This window comes from Sus scrofa, chromosome 14 (assembly GCF_000003025.6).
Source record: "Sus scrofa isolate TJ Tabasco breed Duroc chromosome 14, Sscrofa11.1, whole genome shotgun sequence".
Lineage (NCBI taxonomy): Eukaryota > Metazoa > Chordata > Mammalia > Artiodactyla > Suidae > Sus > Sus scrofa.
In genome coordinates this window covers 20,420,078-20,442,010 of record NC_010456.5, presented here as the reverse complement: position 1 = coordinate 20,442,010, position 21,933 = coordinate 20,420,078, and the positions used below count along the sequence as shown (strand labels likewise).

Sequence of the window (21,933 nt, the reverse complement as noted above, 5' to 3'; positions counted from 1 at the left end):
AACCTCAGTTTCTGCTGCAAATAATATGATCAGAAATACAGCCAATGCAGCTGCAGGGAAAAGCAAAATCGCTGTGGTAGGTAGGGAATAAAGACGGTAGTCTTGTAACGGCAGGACAGCCTATAAACTGAAAATGTAATTTATAAATCATTTTAGTGCTACCAGAAACCAAAGGAAGGGCAATAGGGGAATAGTTGCAGAAGACCACCTTCAACAGTTCTTCCCATAAAACTGAATCTACAGAAGAGAAAAGTGGTTCCCTTTACTTTTTAATGAAAAGACAGAAAAAATGTCTCTGGTTCAGTCTCCTGTACTTAAGTCAAAAAGAAAAACATGGTTTTGAAGGACTGTCACATCCACTGTAGCAGCAACAGTTGAAGACCTGGCAGGTATAAAACGACTCCAGAAGCCCATCTACCCCTACCTCCTCCCACCTGGCCTTTACTTGGCCCCCCACTGGCTCCCTCCATCTGCCCCCCACCTGGCCCCTCCCACCTGACCCTCCCCTTCAGCTGGCCAGCAGCTAAGTCTTCCATGCTAAGGGTATATTATTAGGCAAGGTGCTACTTACTCAACTTTTACTCTCAAACTCAAATCACTTCATCATGTTCAGAAACAAGATTCAGTTACAGTTTACTCCAAGTCAGAGCAAGAGAAAAATATTTCAGCGAGAGCGCAGACTTCCAAAAAAAAAAAAAAAGGCAAGGGGGGGTGGGTAGAGAACCTAAGTTGTCCCCAGCACATCTTAGTGTCCCCATCTAGGCTGCTGAACAGCCTTACTGCCGAGCTGGAGGTGTGCAATGCCACTCCTCTACAGTCTGTCACTCTGTTCTGCTCCACAGACTCTGACGAGGTCATGCTTAATGGCCAAAAAATTCACTAGATGCCTAAAGGAGAAAGTAGAAAAAGATAGGCAGGCCTGCGGGTGTGGTGATCTATTTAGGCGCGCAACTGTATTTTAAACATAATGAGACTAATTGCCTCCAAATCTTCCCTGGTGCATCTGCACACGCAATTAATTAGTGCTGATTTTAAAAGCCCTGTTTGGAATCCTTTGTTCCGCACTTCCTACAAATCAAATTACCAAGGAACAAATTCAATTTTTCAACTTTTATTTTAAGAGAGGCACACGCTTACATTAACTGGGTCTGATCCACTAATGTAAGTCATTTAACTAGCAATTATTTTACTCTGAAACTAAAAGCCAACTCAAATTTTTTCATCTATAAAATAATTCCCTGGCAAATGTGACCATCTTGCAAGACTGCTGGTGGAAGATGTGGATAATCACACAGCTCTTCACCTAGACAGGGAGCTGGAAAAAGACAAAGTTTCCTTTTGCAGGAAAATTAAAGTCTGGAGAAAGTCACCTCTGACCATGTGCTTCACTCTCCCCTGGTTTTGTTCTACCCATGAAATCAAATGTGCTGAAGGAATTGAGAAAGGACATCAAGGAAAATAACAAGTGAATGTAACAAAAAAGAAGCAGATTCTCAAGGAACTATTGTACAACACAGGGAAATCTACTCAATATTTTGTAATGACCTGTAAGGGAAAAGAATCTGAGAAAGGAACACATATATAACTGATTCACTTTGCTGTACACCTAAAACACAACATTGTGAATCAACTATACCCCATCCCAGTAACATCCAAAAAAAAAGAAAAAGAGGCAGATTCCCAGATACAGAGAACTAGTGGTTACCTGGGGAGGGGGAGGGGCAGGAGGGTCCAAACTACTGGGTGTGAAAGAGGTTCAAGGTGTATAGGGTACAACACGAGGAACAGAGTCAGCATTTTGTAATAACTGCAAATGGAAAGTAACTTTTAAAAATTGTGTAAAATTCTTTAATTTAAAAAGAAAAACAAAGAGTTCCTGTTGTGGCTCAGCAGTAATGAACCCGACTAGTATCCATGAGGATGCAAGTTCAATCCCTAGCCCTGCTCAGTAGGTTAAGGATCTGGCATTTCCGTAAGCTGTGGTGTAGGTCGCAGATGTGGCTCGCATCTAGCATTGCTGTGACTATGGTGTAGGCCGGCAGCTGCAGCTCCTAGGTGACCCCTAGCCTGGGAACCTCCATGTGCCACAGGTGTGGCCCTAAAAAGGAAAAACAAGACATGACATGAAGGGCTATTTAACAGAATAAAGCCTGATGGGCTAATTGGGAAAACGTGATGACTGAGGCCAACAGCTCAAATCCTGGAATTGGAGACAGGCCGGAGAGGGCAGAGGGACAGAAAGGGGAAACAAGAGGGAAGCAGGTGGGGAAAGGAGAAGAGGCTGGCCTGAGGGAGGGCAGGAGTGGCCACCAGATCAGCTGAGGGATGGCCTCTCAAAGCAGTGTCTGCCAAGGGAACGAATGGCAGCAGCATCCACAGTGAGGCTGGAGGGGCCCCACCCAGGACAGGGACCATCAGTGCCTAGCATGCCAGGAGGGCCTGCAGGTGGAGTGGATGCAGCTCCCCTGATCTGAGGTCAGCTCCCTGCAGGGGTGGGAGAAGCACCCCCAACCAAATGTGATCCGCATGGGCCAAGAGAACAGTTCTGCCGTCCTGAGACTCAAGGGCCCAAGAGGAGATCTGTCCCAGGAAGTGTCATGAACTTCCTGCAGGTACTGGACACCCTGGAGCTGACCACAGGGGGTGGAAATGGGAGAGGGAGGCAGCCATGTGCCCCAGCAAAGGCTCAGAGCTGCACACCTGGCAGGGGCTGTGACACCTGATGGGACACCAGCACAATCTGCACTGCCAAGTCCCAGTGATCTCCCCCTCCACTGGGCAGTGGGGGAACATCCTCTAAATTTAGGTGCAAGTGGGCCCTGTCCCAGTACGTGCAGAAGCACAGAGTCATCAGGAAGTGGGAAGCATAAAGACCCACCCCCTGCTGGCCACTCCCCAAATCACAAAGAGAGGCAGCTCATGGAGTTTGGTGCAGCCACCAGTGAGACACAAGGGCCCATGGGAGCCACTCCATGAGCCCTGATGTGACACAAACACATACAGCCACGACCAGACTTGGAAAAGAAAAGGTCCTTCTGACGTTAACCCACAGTAGCTGGCCCAACAGTCGGCAGTGTGACTCTGTGAAGGGGAACAGGGTGGCTGAGTGCCGCTTTCTATACCCGTCACATCATACACTCAATTCGCCAGAGTCACGACACAGCTGCGATGACTAGGTGTTTCCACCCACTCCTCACACAGCTGCAGGGATGGAAAACAATGTCGCTTCTCCACCCCCGGGCATGTGAGGCACAGGACTTGCAGAAATGAGTGAAAAAGAGCCCCTCCCAGCACCCTCATTATCTGTATTCTGGGAGTCGGCACAGCTCAGGAACTGAAGCACCATCAGTGATCAGAGCTGTATTCATTTCCGAAAGCTAAAAACAGAGGCGCTGCCATCGTCTGAAATCACGTTGCTCATCCCTTAGGTTGAACAAAAGGGCTCGTGGCAAAGATTATTTTTTCAATCATTCCACATTTATCCTCACAAAACAAAGCAATACACAATGAATGGCCAAATAGGCATGTATGACACTTTAATTCACTCATCTAGAAAAGTTCTCGGTTCCAACTTAAACATCTGAATGAGTCACAATCATTTTCCCATTTGCCACATTTTTTCAACATGAGGTCTGCAGTGTAATGAAGACCAACAACATACCTTACGTAAAACTCATTCACCAATCTGTGAACTTAACTGATTCTTTACTGAGGGCCTGTTAAGCACCAGGCAGTATTCAAGCTGAAATAAATGAATGCAAGTTCTGGTCCTCACAGCTGGGAGCCAAAGGGGCTCTTCCTTCCAGACAGGGCTGAGGGCAGGTAAACTGCAGGACAGCCTGTGTGACTGGAGCAAAAGACATGGGCGTGGCACAGATAAGGGGGTAGAAAGGGCAGGACCCAGGTACCGGGCTTCAGAATAACCTTGGAGCAGTTTTGAACAAGAGGCATCAAGTCACCTGGACCGGAAATGCCAGGGACTCTGGGAGACACAGTGGGTTAGTCAGAGCTTAACCTGACACTCTCGAAACGCCTTCCCTCTTTAGCTTGTGCAGGGGTGGGAGCTACCTCTTAAACGTCTTCCCGAGGAAAAAGACATGAACACGCCAAGCCCACGTCCCTCGGTGACTTTGCTAGTCTGGAACAACTGAAAACTAAGGTTTCAAATGGTCTCAGTCAAGCAGCCTGAAAATCAAGCACAAAACGAAATGACCCCCATCCTCTCCTTCACTGTCACCACATGAAAGTCATCCAGGAGTGAATAGTCCTTTGTCCTTGAACAGGCTATTTGAAAAACAGAAGCATACTGTCTTTTACTGTCCGTTCATGCTTCACCAAGTCCCTGGGGTGGGCTTTCGTCCTTCAAAATCCCCTCATCGACAGGTACCTGTAAGCCTTGCTCTGGAACCTGGGACTGGGGGCTGGAATGCAGGGGAGGGTCCACAGCACCCTTTCCTGAAAGGAACCAGGTGGCCTCACCTGTGAGGAATGCGTCTGGGACTCAGAACAAAGGTGGCTTCCTTCCTTGTGAGGAAACACAATCTGTCCAGAAAACTGCTGCATTACTTGTGAATGATTTAAGGCTGCAGAGTCCAGTCTTAAAGCCCCTGTTTATTTTATTAACAAAACTGTGTGGGGAGTCATCCTTAGTTCAAACTTTAAAGAAAAGCCCAACATATTCCTTCATCAAAACTATATGTTATTGTTCAGATCACCTTTGATATGTGTGTTTGAGCCAAATAAGTGTATTTATCCTTCGGAGACTATAATCGAGAGATTATATGTCTACAGGGCCGGGAGTCTGCTTTCCCGTTCACGGGAACCCTGGAAGGAAGGCAATAAGCCTGACGTTTCAGGCTGTACTTCGAATGTAAAAGGAAGCCCTGCATTTTCATATTTTAGGGCATGCTGAGTTTTCCAGTTTATGAAACATATCACAGCTTCCTTTTTCAGAGGGTGATATCAGTGCAAAACAAGTTCTTTGAGAACATAAGGAATTCCTTCTCTGCTAGCCTGGATGCAACAAACAGAATACAATGTTACTAAAACACTACCTCGCTCTTTGAAGATCACACACATCTTGTTACATATTTTTCCCCAAGGTCCAATGGTCCAGAATTTACTTTCTTAAATCCACAGAATCAGCTCCTAAAATGATTTCAGACCATTTAAAAGTGACTTTGCCATCCAACTAAAATCGCTACTATTTTCAACCTAAAGCTACTGTAGACAGTGGTGATCTAATAACTCCCAACTTCGCAAATTGCATTATCCAGCACACAGCTGCCAATAACTGGCAACTCTGCATACTTGTCAGGCAACACTCAACTGCCTGGGAAGATTGCCATTAAGTATCAAGCTGAAAATTAATCTTGGGCTTAATATCTCTTTAACCCACCTACCTATTCTTTGGTTTAATATCTCTGTGGGTCTGGTAATGTCCCAGAAATGGTGACTTTTCAATGCAAGCATGGGGAAGAAATGCGCACTGCACGAATGGATCACCACCTGTTTTCATACCTTCTCAATTCCAACTTACATCACTGAACCTAAGGCATGTTAAGTAAATCCCACCCTGGCCAATAGACCCCAGTTAGAAAAGCACGAGTGGATCACAGGTGGGCTGCAGCCAAACAGACAAGTCACCAGCTAGCTGTCAACAGCGGCATTTCCTGCCCAGACCCCAACCTTGTACCTCTACAGGAAGGAGAAAATAGCTGCCAGCGGGTTGAGAAATTTACATAGCAGCTTAACGTGAAAAATAAACCTGCTTCCCAGTCCAGGAAGTAACGAAAGGTAGGCTCACAAAGAAGAAACTTAAATAAGCCAACCCAGCAACACAAGCAAATTCACACCATAAATATTCACATGGCAACCCACTCCTTGGACAGAAAGTTCTCCATTTACAGCCCACCTGAAGGTCAAAGTGTGGGGCATTCCTAAGATCACCAAGCCTTTTGGATATGCCTTAAGACAGACTGGTCTCTCTCACCTATAATGAGGCTGATCCGGTGCTACCTATGTGTGAGTGTCACGAGCTCAGTCTCCTGAGAGAGGTTAAAATAACGCAAGGTAGTTCCATGCATTACAGTTAAATAGCTGATATGTTAACACTCACAGGGACTCAGCCTTGCAAGTATCAGAATCGCAGAGCCCAGGGTCATGGCTCTACCATAGCCGGCTTAGGACTGCAGAACTGGAAAGAGCCCCTTGGGGCTAATTTATTCTCCTAACTGCCCTTTGCTTTCCCCTTTCTGCTTCATTTTCAGGCATTTTAATTTAATTTTGAATGTGGACATTGCCTCTGGTGGGATTTAGGGTGTGGAGGTGTAGCTGCTAACCACATGCCACCTGTGCTTCCAACCACCTGCGGGACTGCTGACCCAGGACTCACTCAGGATCGGGATTCTCTGCCTCAAACCTCGGCCTTTACCACAGGTAACATTTTCAGGCCAAAAGCAGACTTGCCAGCAGGGGGATCAAGGTGTCTGGTAAAAATCAACCTGACCACTTGGCAGCTAATTCCCATAACACCCACTTCCCCTTCCTCTGTGTCAGACTGACGATGCGCCTGGGGGACAGGAGATAAGAGATCACATACCTGAATTTGCATAAGGCTTTTGATTCAATTCAGAACATTCTAATAAACTAGGAAGACACAACTTCCAGACTACCGTGCTGGATGTCACCCGTGTTGAGGGCCATCCTCCAGAGGGGATCCAATGATGGTCTCGTTTCACAAGGGCCTCTGGAAACGCATTCGCAGCTGACTTAGATGATGGAGAAGGAACACAATCAAGTGCACGGAAGGACACTGCAGATGAAGACAGAAGAGTCCAGGTGGACCTGGGGTTCTGGGATGTGAACTGTCAAGGCCATGAAGACGGAGGTCCTACACTGAACTCCCATGACTTTTTCAAATGTCGACAACAGAAAAGAGACGTGGATCACAAGATTCCTGCCCTCAAGAAATTTATAACTTGGTACCAGAGACAAAACTAAAACACCAACTAAAGGACAAATAACCTATCAGAGCAGAGGACAGTCTAAGTTAATGTAATGAGCAAGTTACATGTGTGTTTAAGGTCAAGGCTGCATAAACGACAGTTACCTATCACAGAAACAAGGCTTGGGATCGACAGTGTTCAGTTCACTGACAGTTACTGACACAGCCACACGGATTAGAGACCCAGGAGGTGGTTTAATTAGGAAAGAGGTAAAAACTAAGCGTCAAGATGGGCGAAAACCAAATTTACAGGAATACAGGAGAAAACCTGAGGGTCTGGGCAAAGCATTAAACAGCAGCACAGTGAGTTATTTTAAAGCTGCACCAGGAGCACCACACTGGGAAGGTCACGTGACCGTCCTTCCACCGCAAGTTCAGAACCTCAGACCAGGCTGGGAGCTTGTCGGGACGTGAACCCAGTGCAAGGAGAAGCTGGTGGGCAGCCGAAACAATCCAAACTCAAGGAAACAGGTCCTAGGAGGACATCCAGCAGATGTGCAGATGAGGAGCCTAAGGAGGAGCCCATCGTGGACCAGGGACATTCCTGTCCCATTAGGGACGGGAGGGATGAGAGGAATGTGATTAAACTGCAAGGACAGGGCTTTATAATTGACACACACACAGAACTTCCTGGCGCTGAAGACTGCAAGGCACTGGAATAAGTTACCAACAAGCTTTTGAAATGCCTGTTTCAAGAGACTTTTTAAGAGACTTTTAAAAAAAATTTATTATAGTTGATTTACAATGTTCTGTCAATTTCTGCTGTACAGCAAAGACTCAAATCACACACATATATACATTCTTTTTCTCATATTATCTTCTATCATGTTTTATCCCAAGAGATTATATACAGTTCCCTGTGCTGTGCAGTAGGACCTCATTGCTTATCCATTCTAAACTAATAGTTTGCATCTACCAACCCTGAACTCCCAGTCCATCCCATTCCTACCCTCAAGAGACATTTTATTTCATTTTATTTTTGTCTTTTGTCTTTTTAGGGCTGCACCCTGGGCATATGGAGGTTCCCAGGCTAGGGGTCAAGTCGGAGCTACGGCCACCGGCCTATGCCATAGCCACAGCAATGCGAGATCCCAACTACGTCTGCAACCTATACCACAGCTCACAGCAACACCAGATCCTTAACCCACTGAGAGAGGCCAGGGATCGAACCCACAACCTCATGGTTCCTAGTCGGATTCGTTTCCGCTGTGCCAAGACAGGAACTCCCAAGAGACCTTTTAAAACACAGTAGATGATCATCTTCATAAGATGTTCACTCAGTCTTTCTCACCCCGCAAAAATAGAAAGTGAATATTTTAACCACGAATAGAATCTCCATTAAAAAAAACCAAACACAAACTTACTGAAAGTTGAAGCACAGCAAAGCTCTTCACTGCTGCTGCATTTTCAAAATTCATTGAAAAGTTCTCAGTTACATAAATGCACTTATTTAGCCAGAAATGGGTCTAGTCACATAAAAAGGCTGGGAGATAGAAAAATAATCAAACATGGAGAAAACAACCTTAGTATCTATTTAAGAGCCATCCTCTTGGTGCTCTGAAGGAGGGGTGGGAGGAGGGTGAGCGGGGGAAATAAAAAAAAGCCCCCATATCATGAAAGAGGGGGTTGAGGAGGGAAGGTCAGTCTGCTGGGGCCACAGGAGGAGGAGCAGCAGGAAGGAAAAGACAAGGTCCCTTCACAAACAAGACCAGGGTCACATCCGCCAGTGGGAGAACAGGCCGAAACCAGACACTTAGCATCATTGTAGCCACTAACTCGTGAACAGTTCGTGAACCTAAAGTTGAAGCTGGCTGTTTAAAACAGAACAAAACATCCGATGACATGAACATCACAAACACCGAATAATTAAACCACCAGGCTTCACAAGCCCATGTGCACATATGCGCAGAATTTATTTTACAAGGTAACTGACAGCCAGCACCAAGAGTCCTCCTTTCTGGAAAGAACCAGAAGCATGTCACCCAGCATCTAGCAGATCCGGTCCTTCTCGCAGGCAGCCCTGGAGAGCAGATCCTAACCGGGTCCACAGGGGAAGAAGCCAGGCCCAGGAAGGTGCCAGAGCTGCATGGGTAACGGGAGCAGGCGGGCCTGCCCAGTGCTGGCTCCCCACCCCCCACCCCATATTCTCTCCAGTGCACAGAGGGGGGCTTTCACAGAAGTCAGTCCCGTGCCTCCCCGGCCACTGAGATGGAGCCTCTGTTTTCTCTGGCATCTTCCCTGCACTCCTTCCCCAATCGCCCCACAGGGTCCCACTGACTCTGCTCTACCCACAGCCTCCCTCTCCACTTCCACAGCATCCTTCCCAGTGCAGAGGACGAAGGCCAATTGTCCTCCCTGTCCACCCACCAGCTGGGCTCATCTGACCCCCAAGTTCACAGACACCCGGCCCATCAGCTGTGATGGGAAAGGGAGATAAGACCAACCCCCCCACCCCCCCCCCAGAGGAGGGTGTTCCCACGTAAGTGTTCAGCCTCAGCGGCAGGGACTTCAGGCAGTGGGCAGGTCTGTATGAGGATGAGTCTCGGGCAGAACAGAGGTCACGCTTCGCACAGAAGCCTAGCCACCCTGCTCAGAGCCTGGTCCATGTTGGGTCCCCACTGACCCCTCCTCGTGACCCAGCCCAGCCAGCAGCCCTGTAAAGGTCCCTGCAGTGGGAACAGGCCTCCAGGGGACAGAGGGGAGAAGCCAGTGTCCAAAGGTGACTGTGAGGCACATTTCATGCCAGTGTACCTGGACAATACCACGCACCAGCCCTGGTCTGCTCTAGGTGCTCTCAAGGCTGGCCTCTGCCTGGGCAATTACGCCAGAACCTTCAGGACCGCACGGGAACTCACACACAGAAGTCCTTTGCAGAAGAGGAAACGCTGGCCTGCGGAGGAGAAGCACTGGCTTCAAGTCACAAAGCCAAGACGGATGCAGGGCTCCACCACTCCACCACCGTCCAGGTGTCGTCAGTGTCACGCTTCCTACAGGCTCATGCCCCATGCAGGGACACCCAGAGCTTCCCAGGGGCCAGCGCTGGATGTTCCTGTACTCTGTTACATGTTCTGGGCCATCACGTGATGATGCCCCTCAGTGAACATCAGTCTCAGCAGAATTTGCCTTTGTACAACGAAGCTGAAGCTTTCAATGCCTTCCAATATTTTGGACTTTTCTTATAAAAAGAAGCAGAAAATAGACAAATGAAAGTGCTCATACACAGTGTCGTGTACTGCGAAACACCTAACACTGAAAGACAGTAATCAGATCCATCAAACACAGCAATACGTTTAACCACAGAGAGGTAACCTCTTCAACTGTGCTCAACTATGGGGGAAAAAAGTAAAAACATATGTAATGATGGAAATAATTCATCAAAGAGTGTGTTTTTAAAAGACAAATCCAACCATGGGGGAAAACTGAAATATCTGATAACCAAATGTCACTTCAAACGAGTTGCGTGAATAAAAATTTAAGGTTGGATGTTTAATTTTATTACATATATTGTGTAATCTATGCGTTTAATGTATCAAAGAATTTTTAAAGTTCTTTAAAGATAGATGTTTAGAAACTAAGCAGTTCTATAATTAGGAGTGTTAGAAACTTTGAGCTCTATAGGAATTTAACCTCCTCATAAGAAATCTAATGTTCCACCTTTCAGTCTAAGTGTCCAAACACACTTCCAGGAAGCTTACACAGACATTAAGGTACTGGTAACCACCCCCCCGCCACACACACTATGTTCTGCCCTACAGCTGTTGCATTGTTTGTGGGGCAGGGGACCCTTCACATGAACTATACCAGATATGAAGCTCCCACAACAAACCTGCATGTCATCCTAGGCAATTCTCTGTTGCTTTGGAACACTCCTTCCATTTAAAAATAATTCATCCCTGTTCATTCACTGCTGAATTATAAACAGTGAGCATACAGTGTTTCAAAGGATTTTTGTCCTTGCAGAAAATGCCTGGAGGAATTTTTATTTCCTTAGGCTAACAGAAGAATGTTCAAACTTGACTGTCCTTGCCTTCCTGCTTTATATTTAATGCAACTTAAAAACTCCTGTGCACACCCCACCTCTGCTCCCTTTCCCCATGTTCCAAAACTCAACCTACTACTTACCTGCTACCACCAAGCAGGGGTCATGCACCTCCATTCCCTCCCCTGGCAGGCAGGCTGTGAAACAGCTATGTCACAGCCACGCACCCGACAGCCTTCAGGGAGCAAGTGCTCCATCCTCCAGACAGGGCGCAGGTGCAGACATGGCCAAGGACAAGGGCGGCGGGGCCACCGATAGTGCTTGGGGCTCACAGTTCTCTTTGTTAGGGTCACTACTCTCAGAAGTCTCTGAAATTTCTTTAAAAAGCAAAGACATACACACACTCTGTGATAAAAGCTTTGGGTGGGTGAGGTCTGAGTTCCATGGGGAGGGAGGCTCACCAGCAAAGCTGTTTCCCCTGTGCTGTTGCGTAGAGGCTGCCTGGTGCACACCAGTGTGGCACCCAAGCCCTCGCCCTCCTGTGCACGTGGCAGGAGGAACTCCAACACCCTGCCTCCCCCATCCTCTACCACCTCGGACCCTCATGGAGGTCCTGCTGCAAAGCCAATTACACAGTCATCTGCCTCCTGACCTCAACGTGGAAAAGGCTTCTCGTGTATGTCTGAGGTTTGCTAATGGGCGGTAAAGCGCTGGCCTGGGGTGGGGGGTAGGGGTGATTAACAGCAGGGCAAGCAGGTCTTCTGCCCACAGGGGCGTCAGGAATGGTGAGGAGAAGGTCAGAAGACCCCAACCCTCATGTCTCTTTTGCACCTCTGTACCCGTGTCTTCTCTTCACCAGCCCAGAGACTTTATTACGGGGCAAAAGGCAACTTGGGAAAGCAACGTGGAAAGGCAGCTGCAGGAAGGAAGTGGCCAGGCTGGGGCCCTGCTGTCCTTCTGCCCTTTCTCCCACTTCCCACTGAGCCATTTAGGAAGCTTAGACCATAGGTGCAGGACAGGGCCATGCAAGGCATGAAGGGGACAAGGCCCAGAGGCCCCGTGCTGGCAGATGCTGGAGCCTGAGAACCAGGAGCTATGGCTGCAGTCTGCTGTGTCCCCCTGCATCAGCCCAGCCAGCGACCAGAAAACAAGCCCCCTTCCCCACCCCTCCACATGGGGACACGGGCGCCCAAGAGGACAAACCCATGCAGCCGCTTCTCCCCAAAGGACTGTGCTCACATGCCCACATGCACAGCGCCACACACTCTGTGACCTTGTACCCTTCTTTCCAATTACTGTGGCTCTTGTCAACCAAACAGAAATGGCGTTACAGTCCTTCTCAAGGAAGACTCATTTTTATGAGTGATCCTCATAATAACACACCCAATTATGTTAACAATTTTCAAAATGTTTGCACATCAGTTCCTGCCTTTACCCGCAAGACAACCTTACTAATGGGCAGACGAGTGTTGACCCCAGTTTACAGACTGTGCGGCAGCAACACAAAAAAGGGGGCTAAGTGAGTATGAAGTGTTGAGGGAGCTGCAGCTGAGGATCCCCAGATGGTGGCTACGATTCACATCACTCAGCCCTGTAGTTCATGCTTTCATTCATTCTGTCATGGGGTAAACTGTGGCCCCAAAAAGATCTGTTCAAGCCCTAACCCCCGTCCCAGTGAATGTGGCCTTGGCTGGAAGGAGGGTCTCACAGCCGTAATTGAGTTGAGAAGAGGTGCCATCAGCCTCGAATGACCATCACCCAGTGACTGGCATCTTTGTAGGAAGAGGGGGTCAGGACTTACTCCCAGAGCAGAAGGCGCTGTAAGAAGAGTGGGTGGAAGGGATGTGTCCACAAGCCGAGGTTGGCAGGTCTTCTGGGAAGCACCAGGAACGCAGAGACCAGAGTACCTGCCAACACCTAGATTTGAAATTCTCGCCCCAGACCTTCCGTTGTTCTCAACCACCCGGTTAGTGGTGCTCTGCTAGCGCAGCCACAGTGACAAAAGCCATGCAGGAAACGAACGAGCCCTCAGCAAGCCTCTCCTGAGTGTGGACCATGTGCCAGACATCGCAAAGGGTCTCAAGAGTCAAAGATGAGCGGAACTCAGCCATCCTTGGCCTGGCCCTGCACGGATCTTCGGGACCGGGGGTTCTGCATTTCTGTGAAGAGCTGGAGCCCAGAGCAGCTGCCTCCAGGCCTACTCCCTATAGCCACACTCTGGAAGGGCTGGGCCTGGCCCCCCACCTTGACCCAGGGTCCCTCTGCCCCTTTTTTTATCAGAACAAGAAGACATACACCAAGGACAGTGAGGTGCAAAGAACCTCGCCAGATACACCTGAGAAAAGCCTCCTGGGCTGCAGCAGCGTGAGGACCAGGGAGGACGGGTCCTCAGGCAGGGCGCGGTTAAGGGAGGAAGTGGAGGGAGCAGACAAGACAGGCCAGGGGTGTGTGTGGGGGGGTGTCCATCTCATCTCATGCTCACAGCTGGGGCCTTGTGGGAGTTACTGGGCCTCTCCAGCCACCCTGCCCACGCCCACAAAACGAAGATGTCCTCCTGTCCATTAATGAGAGTGGACACAAGAAGCTCTGAGAGAGATGCCACGTAACCCTTAGTTGCAGGACAGCACATATAATGGTGATCCTATTTCTATTCGGTTTTTTTTTTTCTGGATGAAAAAATTACACCAAAAACCTTCAGCTCTGGAGATTAGGAAGAGAGAGATTAGAAGCCTGGATTTTCTCCTTCACAACCTTCACTACCATAAATTTCTTACTTTGAGCATATATATTGTCTTTAATTTTTCAGATGGAGCAGAAAATACCAAGGAGTCATTTAAAAAGACTGAAGCAGGGTGATTCATTGAGCTATACATTATAACCTCAGTAAACAGGAGGATTTTTTTAATGCAGCAGATGTGCATGCTCAGACATGACAAAATTTCCCAGATACACTGAAGGCATCAGATACGCAGAATATGGAATCCACCTAGGTTAAGAACCACAACAGTCACATACACATACATAAACAAAGAAGAGCAGGAAGACACACATTATACCTCCACAGTGCTGAATTTTTGTACAACCAGAATGTTTTTAAGAACTCGTTGTGGGGAGTTCCCGTCGTGGCGCAGTGGTTAACAAATCCGAGTAGGAACCATGAGGTTGCGGGTTCGATCCCTGCCCTTGCTCAGTGGGTTAATGATCTGGCGTTGCCGTGAGCTGTGGTGTAGGTCGCAGATAAGGCTTGGATCCCGTGTTGCTGTGGCTCTGGCGTAGGCTGGGAGCTACAGCTCCAATTAGACCCCTGGCCTGGGAACCTCCATATGCTGCGGGAGCGGCCCAAGAAATAGCCAAAAAAAAAAAAAGACAAAAAAAAAAAAAGAACTCATTGTGAATTTTGCATTCTCTTTAAGTGTCTAATAAAACTTGCATTCTTTTTAATTTTTTAAGTAACAAAAGTCTTCAATGGCAGAGGATTGTTTGAGATTTACTAGGAATGGTTACATGATGCTTATGTGATATGAAAAAGAATTACATACCCCAGACTCCCTCCCCATCCCAGCCCTGAGCCTCCTGGCTGGGCCTGACTCAAGAACAAGGTAATAGTGAATAACAGGGAACCCAAGGGCTGCGGGTGGGTCAAGGATGGAATGATAAGTAGGAAAGAAGGCGTCAAGAATGTCTGCAGCACGGTGCTTGGCATGAACAACACCTTTTTCTCTTTCCACTTAGAAACATCAAAATATCCCCTCATCCAAACCACCATGTGAACATCTTGCTTAGGTCCAGGATGGGTGGTCCCTTCTGTGATGGGGCTGGGGGGGGGGGGTCCCCACCCACTGTCGCCCACCTCCTCCACCCTCTGAACAGACTCGCAATCCCAGCCACTTGGACCCTCGCCAGGGACAATCCTGTATCTGGTCCCAAAGCCTGGGCCCTCACTGCCTGCTGCCTTGCTTGCTGTTTCTCGTGTGTTTGGACTCCTCTAAACGTACACTCTCCCTGACACACACGCACCCAAGGCAGCCTCCACCCCAGCGGGCTGGACCGTGCCCCCACCCTCCCTGCGCATTTGCTCACACTGGACCATGATACACACCCCTACCCCATGAGCACCTGCTCGCGCTGGACAGCGCCCCCCACCTGCCCCCTGTGGGCATCTGCTCATGGGGGATAGCAGGCACACAGCCCCTACCCAACCTGGCTCTCAGTGCTCCTCCTGCTCCTCCCCTTTGGGGGATGCCTCTGACCCACTGAGTCCAGTGAGGCGCCTTGGCCAGGCTCCACTCACAGGAGGACTCCTGAAGGTAAGCTTGGTCCTACTTCAGCCCCACAGCACTGCGTGCCTGCTGACCGCCCCACACCTGGTGGGAGCCCCTGCAGGCCCGTGGGATGGTAGGTGCAGGGACCAAACTCTGTCCCGAAGTGACTCAGCGTCCAGGGCACAGAGGCCTGACCCCTGCCCTCTGGACCAGCTTCCAGGGCAGGAGGCCAAAGGGACCTGGGCCATGGAGGGACAGATGTGCAGGAGCACATCCAAGGGTGGTGCTCCCACCACCCTGACAGAGGCCCACAGAGTAGCCTTAACCACACACACCATCTCCTCGGTTCTAGAGGCTGCAGGCCTGGGACTAGGCATCAGCAGGGCTGGTCCCTCCTGAGGCCTCACTCCCCCATGTGCAACTGTGTCCTACTGTCTTCTAAGGACCCAGCCACACTGTGGGTTAGGGCCCCACATGAGCTTACTTTACCTTAACCACCGCCTCAAAGATGTAGCCCTCAAACTCAGTCACACTCAGAACTGCTTAAATTTAGGCACCTGGGGGTCACAACGCAGCCCCCGCAGTCAGCTCCAGGGAGAAAGGCAGGTGTAACTGTGGAAGAACCATGGAGGAAGGGAAGCTGAGCTGTGTCCCTGTGCCTGGAACTTCCTGCCTCCCCGTCTCTCAGCCTCCAAGGCCACGTTCCAACACATTTTCGTTCTGAGCCTTGACGGTCATCTCAGCCCAGTGACCTGTCTTTTGGGTCCCAAATGCAAAGCACTGACCTGTGTGCCCATGCAGCAGCCCTGGATGGCCCCTGGCACCGGCCCGGCACTGCAATGGAGGCCACATCATGGGTCATGACCCATCGCTTTGTTCCCACTGACTGTCCTTGCCTCTTCCTGGAAGTTCCTCCTCACCCTGCAGTAGGTCAGGGCCTCTCGAACACACTGCCCCATTTCCTGCTCCTGTCATCTCACCCTGAACACCTCAGCTCAAATGCCTCCAACTCAAGAAGCTTTTGAAGACTGCCTGCCCTACAGACATAGACTCACCCTCACATGACACCCAGCCCTGGCCCCACCCTCTCCCCAGCTCCCTTTCTAATACTTAGCACCTGGAATGAACTAATGATCATGTTATTAAGGTGTGTCTCTCCCCCAGACTGACATGTAAGCCCAAAGCAGAAGCTGAATCTGGTTTGCCCATGACTACATCTACAGCTAGGGCGGTGCCTGGCACCTAGTAAGTGCTCAATAAATATCCAGGAAAGAATACATGAAGTATAAGTAAGAGTAAATCAGGGGCCAGGAGATCAACACTTGCCAAATAAGGTCATTCTGAGGGAGCAGCAGTATGAAACCATTAAATAACAGCACCTAGACAGACAGACACAAACACCGGCATTAGATCTTGAATCAGTGAAAACCACACTCAGAAAGCAGAAACTTCTTCCACTAGGTCATAATTCTATAGGAATTAAACACACTGTCCATGTCTAACTTGGCATATATTTACATATACAAAATCCATCTTCTGCTGGTATTTTTCAGGCCCTGGAAACCTTATCTGCAGCCACCCTCTATCCACATCTCATTCCATCACTCAACTTTGGCCCCAAAACAGCAGGGACTCTTTGCTTGCAGTAAAGAGCTGACAGCTTCCCAGGGTGATGCTTTTCCATTTTCTCCTTCATGGGAGGCAGGAAACACTAAAATTCTGGGAACAAGATGTGTCTCACACGTTGCGAATGTTCCTATCTGCTGATAACACCCAGCATCCCTGAGCGGCAGGCTAGAGGAAGCCACATGGCCACAAGCTAAGGGAACAGACCCAATAAACCTAAGCAGCACCCTGGGCAATCAGGGCCAGCTTCCCACCTGGCAGGGAACAGGCTCTCGCACCCGGGTTGTGTCAGAACAGCTGCGGTCAGAGGATGCAGGCTTGGATTTGTGACATCACCCACCCCAGGGGACACCCTCAGACTGGCTTACAACTCCACCGGTCTCACTTTTAAGAAGAGCATTTTCTGAACTGTATTTATCTTTCAGATGCTTGAGCTGTTTGTGGAGTCCTGGTTGTTTGGAATATTTGAAAATAAAAGACAACAGTAACTGCTAATGAGACCTTATTTTTGACTGGGGGTAAAAGTTCTTTCTATAAGAACTGCAGCATCTCCATCAACTCACAACACAGAATAATTTCGTTTGTTCTGTCCTCTATTCTCCATGCCTCCCCTCCAAAGTAATAGACATTATCTCCTGTTTTTATCAACCTCAACTACTTTCTCCAAGTTATAAGGCTTAAGCTCAGTTAAGCATCTTGGCAAGTAATTTTTCTCATGCTAAAGATGAAACATAAAGTAAATGAGGAAAATTTTATCAGCCAGAAAAAGATAGTAACATCATCAAAATCTCAGAATAATTTACCTAAGAAAAGTGAAGCTCAACCGTGGGAGATGAGCAGTGCAAATAAAATGAACATCCCAGCACCACATCGGCAATTTCCACATTAGAAAGAAAAAATTCAAAGGACCTTCAGCTAAAGGCTTGAGCACGCTTCTTAAATTCCTTTTTATCAGTAATCAAACATTTACCGCATTCCTCACAACAGGTAAGGCAACGAGTCAACCAACTAAGGCACTTGTATTCGCAGCCAGAAGCTATGCCTCTCCAGTCTAATTAACAAGGAAACAAAATCCCTTCACGGAAGCAAATCTACTCCCTAATTAAGCGAAGCAGACCTGGGTCAGGTGTCTTAGAAATGATCAACTTGATCGCTGGTTCTGAAGCTTAAATATTCATGAGTCCATGGATCCTAATCAAGTAAATGCCATTAAAAAAAGGAAATCTAAGAAAAGTTCTATAAGAAGACCAGTTTCACAACTTGGAGGCTTCAAATCTGCAAACCTCTAGAACCCAAAGTTCTGACTATCTTTTAAAAAAATGAAATATGACTCAAAAGAAACCTGAGAGCCTGGGGATAAAACTGGTTTCCAGTGATTAAAAGGCTTCACATACCTTACATCTGGTGATGCAAATACTTAACATCATTTGTAAAAGATGCTCTGTGATATCACACCTGTGAATTTACACTATTTAATGCCAATCCAAAGGGTTATTCCTATATCACATGAAAAGAAGTCATTTTGGGGTGTTTACGATGAATATTTGAAAAAAATCTTCTCACTCAGAGTTCTTCAAAAATGGATTTTATAAGTTTGGCCAATGGTCAAAATAGTTTCTTACAACAAAATTGGAACTGCTTTATCTAATGTCCATAACAATGTTTTCTGTTGACAAAAACAAGTGGGGTGCCATTCCCCGCAGCATAATTGAGACTGACACAAAATACCTTACCTTCCAGAAACTGAAGTTGTGGTAACTGTCCAGATATTAGCCTCACTTAAAATGATTTCAGCCCAAACCCAAAACCCAAAACCCAAGAAAAAGCTTTTTGATGAGAACAATTCATTTCACTCCCTATAAACCCAACATAAAAAGCTGGATTCTCTGCTGTCTTAGCTCAGCTCTCAATGACATTTTGTTGCTACAGCAACAAAACTCTGCTACCTGTGGCCATGATTTGTTAAGAATTCCTCCAACCAGAAAATTCTGTGCTGTGCATTCATAAAACCAACAGAATGGCTCCAAGCAACGTAAAAATTAAAGCTCAAGTTCCTCCTTAGGATTTATGCACCCATATATTTATAACATGTATACATAGCTATACACACACACATACAATCATGGCTCTCCCATCTCCATCAAAAAGGTAAAACCACACCAAATCTTCATTTTAAAATCAGCATAAAAAACAGCTGTGTTTTAGATTTCATTGAATAATTGCCATTGTCTCCCAAAATTTAACTTAACAGGTAATAGAAACCAACCACCACGATAGAATTTTAAAAACAAGAAAATGTATCCAATTTCAATCCAAGCTCATTCCAAAACGAAAAAAAAAAAATTCCTGAGGCATTATTTCCTACCTGTTCCAGTAAGTGTGACTTCTTTAGCCATGAGCTGATTCAGAAAACATGCAGTTAAAGAACAAAGAATAAGGATGACCATCAGCACCGCCACCGCCACACCAGGTCGCGGTCTACTCACCCTCACTGGGGGGCTCCAGGCTTGCGCCCTTGGCTGCTGTGCCCCCTGGGAGCCCTGGATGTCTTTCGAGCTGCAATTGGCCCCAGCGCTGCCCTGAGCCCTCGCTGCATTTGGGCAGCTGGTGCCACTGCCCCCGGCCGGGCCAGGTTTCCAAGGCCTCTGCTTGATGCCGTCCAGAAGTCTGACCAGCAGGATGTTGCTGGGGAGCTGTTCCACGCCTGAGCCAACCAGGGTCCTGCACTCAGGGCATCGGAGCTCGTTTCGGGAACCCACAATGCCCAGCAAACAGCGTTTGCAAAACGTGTGCTGGCAGGGCAAGACCTTGGCGGAAGCATCGAGCCGCTCCAGACACACGGGACACTCCAGAAGATCCAGCAGAGCGGACTCATCCATCTTCACCTAATTCAACGAGGAAACGGCTCCAGCAGCGCGCACAGTCATGTGCATCCCTGAGAGCGATTCATGTAACATCCATGTCAGACGCTGCTCTGGAGTCGTCACAGCCCAAGAAGAGAAGACAGAAAGTCCTATGATCATCACAGAAGAGCCAGGAACCAAAAGTGTACTCCAAAGTCAGCAGTTCAACACAGAATAGGCTTTCTAAGCAATTCAAAATTAACCTGTAAAGATATCTAGGTTCCTGTGCAGAAATGGCTATCAAACCCCATTGAGCATCCCTACAGCAAACAGGATCTATGAAATGCAGTAACAATTTCCTCTGTTCTCAACATGCTATCTGCTGCCTGTATAAAGTCCTCCAATGGCATGAGAAAGTGAGCCTTTAACTGAAATTCCTTTCAAATCCAACCAGGTGCCCAATATTTAAGCCACTTTAGTGATTAAGAAACCACTCTGGTGTGATTCGCTTTTGGCAAGTGATCCCAATATTAAATACATATGTTTCTTCACTGGTCCTAAGACTTAAATCTTGCCCAACCAAAACAAGATGAAGGTTGACAATTCTAAAGGACGCACTTAAGTCTGGCCTTGAAACGGGCAGCGGTTGACAAACTCTGAAACCATTTCTGAACAGCCTGTGCTAATCCCATTCAGAAAACCTGGCAAAATTATCACCCAAAGAATTTGAGAATGGAATGCTGTACTGGGAATCGTGAGCATAATAAGAAAATGGGGCCATTCAGGAAAAAGCCTTTAAACCAGACCCTGCACTGCTCTCTCCACCCCCGGTTATATGTAGACATGCCCAGGAGAACCGGGTGGCCGACAGCAGGAACGGCCACTCCTGACGGTTGGGCGGGGGCCAGGCCGCCCCTATGCTCGCCGCAGGTACTGCGGACCCGCGTGGACGCCGGGCCGGGGTGGGGGCCTCTTATGGACGACGGGCCAGGTGCTGGGCGGCCGGCGTAGACGCGCCCGAGGCCAGGTGCTGGAGGCGGGCCTCGTAGACACCGCGGGGCCAGGTGCCAGAGGCCGCCCGTATAAACACCCTGGGGCTGGTGCTGTGTCCGCCTGGATAGACACCCCGGGGCCAGGTGCTGGGAACCACCCGTGTAGACGCGCCCCAGGGATGGTGCAGTGGTCGCCCGCATAGACAGCCTGGGGCCAGGTGCCGGGAACTACCGGCGTAGACGCGCCCCGGGGCTGGTGCAGGGGCCGCCCCCGTAGACCCCGCGCTGGGGCCAGCGGAAGGGAGGGGAGGGCAGGGCCGGGCCGGGTGGGGACATCCGCCGCCTGGCCTCCGCCCCCGGGCCCGGCCGGACAGGAGCCCAAGCCCGCGGGAAGTTTCGGGGGCTTGGAAAAGCCCGCAGCCCAGCGTCGCCAGGTCCGTCCGCCGGGCACCCGGGGCGCGCGCCGCCGCAGGGACCCGGGGCGGGCCGCCCCGCTCCAGCCCGGGCCGGGGGCGCGGGGCTAGGGGCCGAGGGTCGGGGGCGGGGTCCTACCTCCGCGCGGCGCCCTCTTTGTCCGCACGCCCTGCGCTCTCCCGCTCGCCGGCCTCAGACGCCGCGGCCGCTCGGGGCTCTGCTCGCCAACCGCGCGCTCCCGCCGCCGCCGCCTGCCGGGCCGGGGGAGGAGGAGGGGAGGGACGGGGAGGGGGCGGAGCAGGGGGATGGGAGGGGGAGGAGCAGGGGGATGGGAGGGGGAGGAGCAGGGGGATGGGAGGGGGCGGAGGGAGGAGGGCGGAGAGGGAGGAGGAGGAGCAGGGGAGGCCTCCCGCCAGCCTCCCGCGTCTGGGCTTCGCCGGCCCGGGAAGAGGTCCCAGGAGGAGGGGAGGGGCGGCCGCCGCCGAGGCTGCGAGAGCTGCCGAGAGGGGGACGCGGTGGCCGCGCGGGGTCCGCAGAGGCGGAGCGGGCTCCGCCCCGACCCCGGCCACAGACCAAAGCGTGAGTCCGGGGGGTCGGCCCAGAACCCGGAAGGCGGGGTCGGTGGGAGGCCCGCCCCGGACCCGGGGGTCAGCCTGGCTCCGGGCACCGCGCGGCCCTTCCCCAGCCCGGCCGGCCCGAACCGGCCCCACGGCCTCCGGGGCAGGGCGGTGGGCGGGGGGGGAGGGCACACACCTGTAAAGCTGGGCACACACCTGTAAACGAAAGGTCCTTCGAAAAAACACGTCCACAG

At 49.7% G+C, this 21,933-nt stretch overlaps 1 protein-coding gene across 2 annotated transcripts in view; it reads right to left on the bottom strand.

Moving 5' to 3' along the window:
• The window catches only part of SH3RF1 (SH3 domain containing ring finger 1), a 138,656-nt gene extending 117,263 nt beyond the window's left edge, over nucleotides 1-21,393 (bottom strand). Inside the window, exons 1-2 of one of the 2 annotated variants that reach the window (XM_021072854.1) lie at nucleotides 21,261-21,393; nucleotides 19,360-19,847 (exon numbers count right to left, since the gene is read on the bottom strand). In XM_021072854.1, coding sequence (XP_020928513.1) covers nucleotides 19,360-19,752 — 393 coding nt within the window. In that variant the 5' untranslated portion in view covers nucleotides 19,753-19,847; nucleotides 21,261-21,393. The remainder of the gene's footprint in view (nucleotides 1-19,359; nucleotides 19,848-21,260) is intronic. The other variant, XM_021072855.1, reaches the window with a different exon arrangement.